The 12,768-nt window shown below is 37.7% G+C and overlaps 1 protein-coding gene across 5 annotated transcripts in view; it reads left to right on the top strand.

Moving 5' to 3' along the window:
* Nucleotides 1-12,768, top strand: part of MAGI3 (membrane associated guanylate kinase, WW and PDZ domain containing 3) — a 262,326-nt gene that overhangs the window by 163,425 nt on the left and 86,133 nt on the right. For all 5 annotated transcript variants that reach the window (XM_025289418.2, XM_025289417.2, XM_044944528.2 and 2 more), the window contains exons 3-4: nt 1,281-1,400; nt 10,679-10,888. In XM_025289418.2, the coding sequence (XP_025145203.2) occupies nt 1,281-1,400; nt 10,679-10,888 (330 nt within the window). The remainder of the gene's footprint in view (nt 1-1,280; nt 1,401-10,678; nt 10,889-12,768) is intronic.

Below are 12,768 nucleotides of genomic sequence, written 5' to 3'. Positions count from 1 at the left end.
AGAAGCTGGAGAGGTAGAACCTGGATTTTATATCAAGGATCATGGGAACCATTTAGAGGGTTTTTGCTCAGATGGTTTTAGAAAAGTCACTGATTGCAGTTTGGTTAAGGTCTGTAGCTAGGATGAAGACAGGGTTGAGCTCAGGAGACCAACAATACAGCCCATTGATACTGATATGGATTAAGTGGATGTGAGAATGAAGACAAGTATATAAATCCTATAGGTGTTTAGGAGATGGAATCAACCAGATTTGGTGACTAGTTGTAGAGTAGAAGGAAGAGCCCAAGGTTACTGTCTTGGGTTTCTGCCTTGGAGTGCTGTTAACAAATAGGTAGCATAAATAGAGAAATGGGCTTGGGAAGGCATCCTTGGCAGGACAATATCCTAACTGTTTCCAGGCTAACTACCTGGACATCTTGTTTGTATTTTCTGGTATTTGAAGTGACATTTCCAATTTCAGTTAAAAAAATATTGATTCTTGTTCAGTGAAATTCAGTAAAGTACAGCAGTGCTCCCATAACTTGAATTTATATCCTGGATCTGAAGATTTTACTTTGGCATTGATTCCTTACTAGATAGAAATTTAGTGCTCAGTTGCTGTAGTGAATTTCATTAAGCAATTTGCTTGTGGCTTAATGTTTTGAAATTACTTGAAGAGAATACTGACTAAGCAGCAATATGTATAATATTCACATTTTGTGAATTCATACCCTAAGCCCTGAGCCCTTTATTAAGGAGTCTAAAAATAATTGCGTGGTTAATATTTGTTCAGGTTTTTTAAGTGGGGTTTATTAATAAAACAGTTTTAAAAAGTTGTTTCTCTTTTTTATTGTCTTACAACTCTAGTAAGTAGAATATTAGTTTACATTTCTGCTAAGGAAAAAAAAATATGTACGGTAGCTACATGAACCTGAAGCCTTTCCTTGGTGGATTTACCTCTCCTTTAAATGTTAAGCATGAGAACTAAGGTTTAAAAGAAGAATTAACTGTTGAGTCTTGGAAAGTTAAGCTTTCTTGGACACTAACATTTTAATCTTTGTAATTTTGAATTTCATAGCTATCTATAGATTTTATTAAAATACATTTACTCATCCTGTAGTATTATCCTACTTTGACCTAGGAATGTTAATTTGCCTCAAATTCTCTTATCACTCTAGATACAATATATTCAATAGTGTTTCCCATGTGTTCTCTATAAACTGAATTTTCTATTATTTTCAATATTTTGTAAGTTTAAAAGCACTTTACAACCTATTTTTTTTCTTTTTTTCTCTCCTTAGGTACTACAAGGGCCCCCAGGGATGGGGAAGTACCAGGGGTGGACTATAATTTCATTTCTGTTGAACAGTTCAAAGCACTGGAAGAGAGTGGAACATTGTTAGAAAGTGGAACGTATGATGGTATGTCCCCAGATATTGACAACAGCAGCCCAGAAAACTGTCTGATTGATCGGAATTATTTCAAATGGAATTTGATCAGTAAAATACCACTTTTTTAAAAAGTTTTTTCTATTAGTCTTTGAGAGGTTTTTCTTTTGATTAGGCTATTTTTAATTTACTAATTAAGATGGGAATAAATGCATTCTGTGTTATTCTAAAGTTGATTGTAGACAGTATATGAAAATCATTAAAGCTAGCTAGTTTGCAGTATTTCATAATAATTCACATTCATTGTATTCACTCAAGCATTTGTGAGTTCTGTTTGTGGTTGGAAATAAAAATACTGTACCCTTTAAAAAATCTATTTATACTTTGGCTCTCTTGGAGAAAAGAGAGTATAGATTTGAAGAGGAAAATAATAAAAAGAGAAAAAATGGTTTTCTTTTCATAACTGTTTTCTCTACTCGATTCTAGGGAGTACTAATTTAAGATCAATTTCAACTTTTGAATGATTCTTTGTTAAATCTTTTTTCTTTTCTGTATCTAACAGTTCTTCACTGGCAAACTTGTGCACTCCAATAGCACCCTGTACTTCTCCATCATTGCTTTATCATGCTATTATAATTGCCTTTTTCACAAGCTCTGTGAAAGCAGATGTCATGTCTTTCTTAATGTTATCTTCAGTTCCTAGAGATAGCGTTCAATAAATATCTGATCGTGAATTCATCATATCCAAATATGCATTTGTGCTATCGAAAAGAGTAAGTCTTCATAATTTCTCTTTTTAGCTTTAGCAAGAGCTCAGGACAGGGAAGTCTTCATTTACTTCCTTCTTTTTCTCAGCAGTTTCATCTAGTCTGTTGCCAATCGAATCTTTTCTTCCTTTGTAGCATCTTTCACACTGCCTTTCTTCATGCTTTCATCACCTCATTGCAGGCTCCCTGCACTGACTCATGCTGGCTGTGAGAGTTGATCTCATGTGTTCCAATTTCTTCCCTCTCGCCAGTCCACCCCGCTCGTTGCTACCATACTAGTCTTCCTTGCCAAGTGCAGTTCTGGTCATTTCTCTTTCCTTTAGAATCTTTAATGATTTCCTCTTGCCTGCTAAGTTTGACCTAGCCACTCTTCCTGAGATTAGCATCCATGACTCATTCATTCATGTATTATTTATTTGACCCTTCTTTTATACTCGGTGCCAAGCACTACCAGAGGGACTAGAGATGCTGTGCTGAGCAACACTGAAATGATACTGACTTCATAAATCCCATTTCTTAGTGGGGAAGACAGTCAGAACACAAACAAGATACCTAAATTGAGATGTTATGAAGGAAACAAAAGCAAGGGATTTTTAAAGAAAATAATAGGAATGTCTAATTTAGAGAAGATGGCCAGTAGAGACTTCTCAGAGAAAATGACAGCTGTTTATTTTTTATTTTTGTGCAAATAGCCTTCTCTCATTCACCTCTCTCTTATAGGCAACCATTCTGATGTGTTTAATATCTATGTTTTGGTTTATATGTGATCTTGCAACATATGTATTGTGTCTTCTGTACATGTATTTATTATTGACATCTGGACCATGTTCTGTATCTTACTAGTTTTAAACTGCTTTCACTTATTACTGTTTTTTAGATTCATCTACATTGCACATAAATGTAAATATATATGTAATTCACTGTTTTGTAACCATTGCACAGTACTCCGTATTGTGAATCCATTACCTAATGTTTCTCCTATTGATGGACTTCCAGTTTGCCTCCAACTCCTCATCACCACAGATCAATCTGCAGCATCCTCATACGTGTCTTCTTACAAACCTGTGTGAGAATGTCTGTGGCATATATATCCAAGAGCAGATTGTTGGGTTATAAGGTAAACATATAGTTAATATGATGAAGTTGTTTTGGGTAGCTCTGCAGTCTCTATTCCCCAGGCAGTGCCATGGGGAGTTGTAGTGGCTTTAGTACTGATTCTACATCCTTATCAACACTTGGCACCATCCAGCTTTGTAATTTTGCCAGTCTGACAGTTATACAAGTGGTGTCTCATTTTAATTTTAGTTTCTCTGGTAGTCAGAGAGTTTGAGCATCTTTTCATATGCTTGTTTTTTGAACTTCTGCAAATTGTCTATTCATTTGCTTTGTCCATTTTATTTTTAAACTGGGATCTCAATAACATTTCTGTTTGTAAATATTTATATTAGATACTAATTTCTTATTGTATATTGATATTTTCTCCCATTGTGTAACCTAATAACCTTGTTCTGTATTTCTTCATTAAACCAAAATCCTTAACTTTTGTCAATCAGAGTTACCACTGTTTTCCTTATGATTGGTGTTTTGAAATTTCATTTAAGAAGTCATTGTCTTTAATGACTTAAATTGAAAAGATATTCTATGTTTTCTTCTGTTAAGAACATGGTATATGACAAAGTGGCATTTTCCATATTATTAATTACTACCTGGTCAATTAAGAGGAAAAGCAAATTGAAATAACAGTTACCCACCATTCCACATCCATCAGATTTATAAAAATTTTAAAGTCTGATAATTGTGGTAAATGGAAATCCACATATACAACTGGCGAGGGTATAAAATGATATAACAATCCCTTAGGAAAGCATCTTGGCAATACCTAGTAAATTCAAAGATGCACCTAACCCCGACCGAGCAGTTCCTTCTGTGGTTGCCTACTCTAGAAAAGCCCCGTCGATGTGGATATGCAGACAAGTACCTGAACAGTCATTATCAATTCAGTTCAGTCACTCAGTCGTGTCTGACTCTTTGCGACCCCATGGACTGCAGCGCGCCAGGTTTCCCTGTCCATAAACAACTCCCAGAGCTTGTTCAAACTCATGTCCGCTGAGTCGGACATGCCATCCAACCATCTCATCCTCCATCACTCCCTTCTCCTCCTGCCTTCAGTATTTCTCAGCATCAGGGTCTTTTCCAATGAATCAGCTCTTCGTAGCAGGTGGCCACGGTATTGGAGTTTCAGCTTCAGCATCAGTCCTCCCAATGAGTATTCAGGACTGATTTCCTTTAGGATTGACTGGTTGGATCTCCTTGCAGTTCAAGGGACTCTCAAGAGTCTTATCCAACACCACAGTTCAAAAGCATCAGTTCTTCTGCGCTCAGCTTTCTTTATAGTCCAACTCTCACATCCATACATGACTACTGGAAAAACCATAGCTTTGACTAGACAAACCTTTGTTGGCAAAGTAATGTCTCTGCTTTTCAATATGCTGTCTAGGTTGGTCATAGCTTTTCTTCCAAGGAGCAAGCGTCTTTTGATTTCATGACTGTAGTCACCATCTGCAGTGATCTTGGAGCCCCCCAAAATAAAGTCTGTCACTGTTTCCATTGTTTCCCCATCTATTTGCCACGAAGTGATGGGACAGGATGCCATGATCTTAGTTTTTTGAATGTTGAGTTTTAAGCCAACTTTTTCGCTTTGATCAAGAAGCACTTTGGTTCCTCATCGCTTTCTGCCATAAGGGTGGAGTCATCTGAGTATCTGAGGTTATTGATATTTCTCCTGGCAGTCTTGATTCCAGCTTGTGCATCATCCAGCATGGCATTTTGCATAAGGTACTCTGCATAAAAAGTTGGCTTAAAGCTCAACATACAGAAAACTAAGATCATGGCATCCAGTCCCATCACTTCATGGCAGATAGATAGGGAAACAATGGAAACAGTGGCTGACTTTATTTTTCTGGGCTCGAAAATCACTGCAGATGGTGACTGCAGCCATGAAATTAAAAGACGCTTACTCCTTGGAAGGAAAGTTATGACCAACCTAGACAGCATAATAAAAAGCAGAGACATTACTTTGCCAACAAAGGTCCGTCTAATCAAAGCTATGGTTTTTCCAGTGGTCATGTATGGATGTGAGAGTTGGACTGTGAAGAAAGCTGAGCACAGAATTGATGCTTTTGAACTGTGGTGTTGGAGAAGACTCTTGAGAGTCCCTTGGACTGCAAGGAGATCCAACCAGTCCATTCTGAAGGAGATCGGTCCTGGGTGTTCATTGGAAGGACTGATGTTGAAGCTGAAACTCCAATACCGTGGCCACCTGATGCGAAGAGCTGACTCATTGGAAAAGATCCTGATGCTGAGAAAGATTGAGGGCAGGAGGAGAAGGGGACGACAGAGGATTAGATGGTTGGATGGCATCACCAACTCAACGGACATGGGTTTGGGCAGACTCTGGGAGTTGGTGATGGACAGGGAGGCCTGGCATGCTGCGGTTCATGGGGTTGCAAAGAATCAGACATGACTGAGCAACTGAACTCTGCATATAAGTTAAATAAGCAGGGTGACAATATACATCCTTGACATACTCCTTTACCAATTTGGAACCAGTCCATTGTTCCATGTCCAGTTCTAACTGTTGCTTCTTGACCTGCATACAGATTTCTCAGGAGGCAGGTCAAGTGGTCTGGTATTCCCATCTATTGACAAATTTTCCAGTTTGTTGGGATCCACAGTCAAAGGCTTTAGCATAGTCAATAAGGCAGACATAATTGTTTTTCTGGAACTCTCTTGCTTTTTCTATGATGTAACGATGTTGGCAATTTGATCTGTCGTTCCTCTGCCTTTTCTGAATCCAGCTTGAATATCTGGAAGTTCTTGGGCCACGTACTGCTGAAGCCTAACTTGGAGAATTTTGAGCATTACCTTGCTAGTGTGTGAGATGAGTGCAATTGTGCGGTAGTTTGAGCATTGTTTGGCATTGCCTTTTTTGGGACTGGCATGAAAACTGACCTTTTCCAGTCCTGAGGCCACTGCTGAGTTTTCCAAATTTGCTCTCATATTGAGTGTAGCACTTTCACAGCATCATCTTTTAGTATTTGAAATAGCTCAGCTAGAATTCTATCACCTCCACTAGCTTTGTTCATAGTGATGCTTCCAAAGGCCCACTTGACTTCACACTGCAGGATGTCTGTCTCTAGGTGAGTGATCACACCCTTGTGGTTATCTGGGTCATGAAGATCTTTTTTGTATAGTTCTGTGTATTCTTGCCACCTCTTCTTAATATCTTCTGCTTCTTAGGTCCATACCGTTTCGGTCCTTTATTGTGCCCATCTTTGCATGAAATGTTCCCTTTGTATCTCTGATTTTCTTGAAGACATCTCTAGTCTTTCTCAGTCTATTGTTTTCCTCTATTTCTTTGCATTGATCACTGAAGAAAGCTTTCTTATCTCTCTTTGCTATTCTTTGAAACTCTGCATTCAGATGGGTTTATCTTTCCTTTTCTCCTTTGCCTTTAGCTTCTCTTCTTTTCTCAGCTATTTATAAGGCTTCCTCAGACAACCATTTTGCCTTTTTGCATTTCTTTTTCTTAGGGATGATCTTGATCACTCCCTCTTGTACAATGTCACAAACCACTGTCCATAGTTCTTCAGGCAGTCTGTCTATCAGATCTAATCCTTTGAATCTATTTGTCACTTCCACTGAATAATTGTAAGGGTTTTGATTTAGGTCATACCTGAATGATCTAGTGGTTTTCCCTGCTTTCTTCAATTTAAGTCTGATTTTTGCAATAAGCAGTTCATGATCTGAGCCACAGTCAGCTCCTAGTCTTGTTTTTACTGACTGTATAGAGCTTCTCCATCTTCAGCTGCAAAGAATATAATCAATCTGATTTCGGTGTTGACCATCTGGTGATGTCCATGTATAGAGTCTTCTCTTGTGTTGGGAGAGGGTGTTTGCTATGACTAGAGCGTTCTCTTGGCTAAACTCTGTTAGATTTTCCCTGCTTCATTTTGTACTCCAAGGCCAAATTTGCCTGTTACTCCGGGTATCTCTTGGTTTCCTACTTTTGCATTCCAGTCCCCTGTGATGAAAAGGACATCTTTTTTTGGTGTTCTAGAAGGTCTTGTAAGTCTTCATAGAATAGTCATTATAGCATTATTTGAAACAATAAGGGAATGAAAGTGTCTTTTATTAGGGGAATTAATAAAATTTATTTTAATTTGTTTATAAAAATGGACTGTTATATAATAGATGATTAGAATCTACATGTATCTATAGGAGTAAGTCTTAGAAATACAGTTGTACAAAAAGAATGTTACAAAAGGATATGGACAGCATACCGTTTAGAAAAAAAAATAGAAAATGTTATAAACACTCCATGAAGCTTTTATTAAAACAGTAGTATTTATATGTTATGCTTCCCTTGTGGCTCAGATGATAAAAAGTCCACCCACAATGCAGGAGCCCTGGGTTCGATCCCTGTTTTAGGAAGATCCCTGGGAGGAGGGCATGGCAACCCACTCCACTATTCTTGCCTGGAGAATCCCATTGACATAGGAACCTGGCAGGCTACAGTCCATGGTGTCACAAAGAGTTGGACACAACTGAGCGACTAAGCACATTTATATGTTATATATGCATATACATATGTCCTAGATGTATATAACATGCCAGGAAATGACTTATACCAACATTAGGGTAACTCAAGGAGAGAATGGGAAGGACAGACAGGAAATTAGGACTTGAATCATATATATGAGTGAATATGTATGTCATTAAGGAGAGGGAAAGGGAAGACCTGAAAGGAATCTGGCACCACGTTAGTATCTGGGTATGTGTAAATAAATTTCTAACTAGTCTAACATTGTTGTCCTTGATTTTATATGGGTTTAAAATATTTAATGGTTGGTCTAGTTGGTCTATCGTAAAAATGAAAACACTTCAGAAAAGAAGAAAGAGAAAAAAGAAAAAACTCCAGAGTAGCTTCAAAAAGATGAAAAGCTTTTTTGTGAATAACTATCGTTGGGGTTCACAAACTTTGCAATTCTATACCTTGCAGTATCTGAAATCTTGTATTTACCAACAACTCAAGAAAAATAGATCTAATTTACTTATAAGCAATGTTAGCTTTCTTTTTTTCATCTAAGCCAATAATTTTTTAAAATAAGGCAACTTCCAGAATTTATTGTGAAGTTCTAAATTCTTGTCAGTGATTATGGATATAGCAATCATATCCTGAATTTTTTCATAGTTTTCATTCTAGAAAAAAAGTTAAACCTAGAATTAGATAAAAGTTACTAACAATATGTAATATGCAGTAAAAATGTGTTTTTAGTATTTCCTGTAAAACTACCATCCTTAGAAAAGGGGGGGGGGGAGGACTTTCAACTTTCTCATGGTACATCCGGATTCCTTGGTAGCGTGACTGTTGGACATAATGAAGGGAAAAATGAGATCCTAGGGCATCCTATTCCCCAACCAAACCTCCGTTTGAAGCATTTCTGTGCCTTCTGTCCCAGAGAAGTGTGAAATGGCTTTTTGATTGTCCCTTGCTTTACTTATGGGCCAAAAGTTTACAGAGATCCTTAGTCTGTTTTACTATTACTCTTTGCATACATTTGCATGATAGGATTAACTCCGTTTCAAACCTAGATTTGGAAGCCAAGTTCAGTTCAGTTCAGTCACTCAATCTTGTCCGACTCTTTGCCACCCCACGAATCGCAGCACGCCAGGCCTCCCTGTCCATCACCAACTCCCGGAGTTCACTGAGACTCACGTCCATCGAGTCAGTGATGCCATCCAGCCATCTCATCCTCTGTTGTCCCCTTCTCCTGCCCCCAGTCCCTCCCAGCATCAGAGTCTTTTCCAATGAGTCAACTCTTCGCATGAGGTGGCCAAAATACTGGAGTTTCAGCTTTAGCATCATTCCTTCCAAAGAAGCCAAGGAGTAGTTGAATTGAGAGAGGGAAGATGTGGTTGAAAAGTATTTTTAGTTTGATTTCATTGTTTTGTCTTGAGCATTTTAATGACAATTCACACACAAAGTCAGATTTCCAAAGAAGTTATCTTAATACTTTCCCCCTCAAAGCATGCACGACAAGATAAACTTTGTAGATTTGCCTCCCGTGGTTCCCTGGTAGCTCAGTTGGTAAAGAATCTGCCTGCAATGCAGGAGACCCTGGTTTGTTCCAGGGTTGGGAATATTTGCTGGAGAAGCGATAGGCTACCCGCTCCAGTATTCTTAGACTTCCCTTGTGGCGGGAGACCTCAGATAGGCTACCCAGTCCAGTATTCTTAGGCTTCGCTTGTGGCTCAGCTGGTAAAGAATCTGCGGCATCTGCCTGCAATGCAGGAGACCTGGGTTCGGTCCCTGGGTTGGGAAGATCCCTGGAGAAGGGAAAGGCTACCCACTCCAGTACTTTGGCCTGGAGAATTCCGTGGACTGTATAGTCATTGGGTCACAAAGAGTCAGACACGACTGAGTGACTTGCACTTTGCCTCCATGATATGGTGAATAACTTTTTATGCTTTTGCTTCATCTCAGAAAAGTAATCCATTTTATACCCTGTTAATTTACCTTATATGAGTAATCATCTCCTTAGGAGCCAAGGAATTTGGAGATTTTTTTTTTTTTTAATAAAAGAAGAGCATGAATATTTTACTCCCTGTCCTTGTTTATCTTTCTTTTACATCAGCAGAGTGGTTGATATAAGGTCAGAGCTAGCAGGAGCCACAAACTGCTAATATAGCTAGACTCACTGAACGATTTCCATCGTGTGTGGCTGCCTATTGGGGACTACATGGTAAACTGAGAAGGTATTCAGTTGTTCTCATTCTATTCTGGAATGTTCATTGTTACTGTAAAAATTACTGATTTTCAAGACAACATATTAAAGTATTTCTTGCTTTCCTGAGAGTAAGCAAATATTGAATTATGCTAATAAAGTTTCTATTTGTTCAATAAGTTTTCAGATAAAACAATATAATTAAAATGCTTAGAAAAAATTTTTAAAATTACATTTGCATAAGCAGCCTACATTTCAGAACAGACTGGTAGGTGCTTAGCTTTATCCTTTGCCTGCATATTTCCTTATTTTACTGAAATAACTCATTATGTTACATATCAGAACAAAATTATTTGAGTTAGTTTTCTCCTGCTTTACTCCCACTTTTTATGCCAATTAGTCTTACACGAGAGCATTGATGCATTTAAATTCACAAATTAGGCCCTAATATAAAACCCATGCAAAGCAAGCCCTGTAGGAATAAATAACCTACATATGTAAAGTCAACTTCCTGGCCTTAGTACAAATAGTCTTAGAGTGTTAGATAAGGTTAGGTAATATATGGTGATGAGCACTTGAGAAATTAGTTCTTTCTGGTCTATCTCTTCCTCTTCCAAGAAAAAGTGCTTTCAGCTCCTTTTGGCCGATGGTGGGTGTTCAGAAACTTCAGTATAACAGGGCAGAGACACAGTAAGCCATATTGTTCTAACTCTCAATTCAACATTCAATGCATTCAGCTGCTGTTATTTGTCCTCAGGAAACTTCTATGGAACTCCCAAGCCTCCAGCAGAGCCCAGCCCTTTCCAGGCAGATCCAGTTGATCAGGTCCTCTTTGATAATGAATTTGACACAGAGTCCCAGAGAAAACGGACTACATCTGTCAGCAAGATGGAAAGAATGGACAGCTCTCTTCCTGAAGAGGAAGAAGACGAAGACAAGGAAGCTGTTAACGGCAGTGGAAATGCAGGTTTGTAAATAGATGAACAACTTCTGGCTGTTACTCCTGGTTGACTTTAATATGACACTGAATTGGAAGTAGTAAAACTTTTCCCAAAGCAGAGGAACAGCAAGTGATGGGATTCTAAGTTCTTTTTAAAGTTTTGTGTGAAATCGTGTATCTCTGTTGACCATTTTGTAAGCTGAAGTTAGTTGTCCCAAGTGGCGGTTTTGGTAAATCAGTTATAAACTATTAGTACTAATATATGCCATTACCCCGCTGCTTAAAAGATTTGAGATTCATTTCTGATGCTTGAATATAGGAATCTTGTTGACCTAAGTCCTACTTTACAGAATTGGAGCAAAATATAGACATTTTAAAATCTAGCCTTCAATGAAAACAAAGATTTAGAAATATGCTGTTAAAAGTTATCTGAAAGGTTTTTAGCAATATTTTGAGTTTAAATTCTGAGTCACTCAAAGAAAATTTCCAAATTTGACTGTTACATTTTTCATTAAATGCCAAACCAATATAAATTTAATGATAGAGAATCTTCTGCCTTTGAGTATCCCTAAATAACATAGTGATTCCTTAGAAGATTTTTATACTTCTCATTAATCACAGCAGAACTCATTTCAGTGCTATTTATTGTAATAATTTCATTCAAAACTCTAGAATATAAGCTTCATAAGGATTGAAGTTTTGCTTCTTTTGTTCATTGTTGTACTCCTTAAGCCATAAACCATGCTTGGCATGTAGTAGAACCTTAAAAAAATATAATGGTGGCTCAGATGGTAAAGAGTCCACTTGCAGTGTCGGAAACCCGGGTTCAATCTTTTGGTCGAGAAGATCCCCTGGAGAAGGAAATGGCAACCCACTCCGGTATTCTTGCCTGGAGATTTCCATGGACAGAGGAGCCTGGCAGGCTACAGCAAAGAGTCAGATACAACTAAGTGAGTTTCACAATCACCAATAAATGAAAGCATTTGATTATAACTCCAAATTTGCAGAATCTATTACCATATCATTTTCCCAAAGCATTCTTATTTTTTCCTTTATCAGTTATTAAAATTTGCTATTATCTATCCTTGTATTACATTCATTGCTGTGTCCCCCTTCAGACGGCGAGTTCTGTTTTATGGTCATAACATCTTACATTGTTATGTCACATATATGCTCAATGAATTATAGCAATATATTTTGCTGAAAACAGGTCTAAAAAGGTTTAGGTGAATTTACATCTAAGTCTTTAGGGGTTGTTAAGGAAAATTATCGTATCCTAGAGTCTTATGATGTTGATGTCAACTTTGCTATCCCCAAAATTTACATCTGTTGACATTTTTCAATGTTTAAGACATGGAATTAGAAACTATGACTCTGTCCCCAAATGGGAGTTATATGTTCTTAACTTGAAGGAAAAGAAAAATGCCTTTTTTTTTTTTTTTTTAAACTTTCTAATGCAAAGCCTCTCCGTGAGCCCTGCAGTTCCCTTAGAGGTACACCTATCTGTGAGTTCTGTAGTTTATGCTTGTCATGTAAGAGAGTTGTTAAACCAGAGGTTGCAGCCTCTTTGATATTAATATTTAAAGGAAATGTATCCAAGAGGGTGTGGGAGGAAGTTTGTATTCCATCTCTTGTGTGTAGGTACCATAAGACTCTTCCACATATATTTCTTTATAACAGAAACTATTCAGACTATTTTAAGGAAAAGTAAATACAAGACATGGCTGAAAGCCCTTGGTCTTTTCTGAGTAAGTACCAACCACAGTTGTTGACTTTATTTAAACTTGCTTTTTGTATTGCTTTGGGGGACTGGAATTCCTGTCTTGAAAGATCAGAAAATTGCTGGGGATGGAAGCAATAGATGGAGGTTTATTTTTATATACAAGTATGTATATTATTTTATATCT

The sequence above is a fragment of the Bubalus bubalis genome, chromosome 6, assembly GCF_019923935.1.
Source record: "Bubalus bubalis isolate 160015118507 breed Murrah chromosome 6, NDDB_SH_1, whole genome shotgun sequence".
Classification (NCBI taxonomy): domain Eukaryota; kingdom Metazoa; phylum Chordata; class Mammalia; order Artiodactyla; family Bovidae; genus Bubalus; species Bubalus bubalis.
This window is presented reverse-complemented; position numbering and strand designations above follow the sequence as displayed.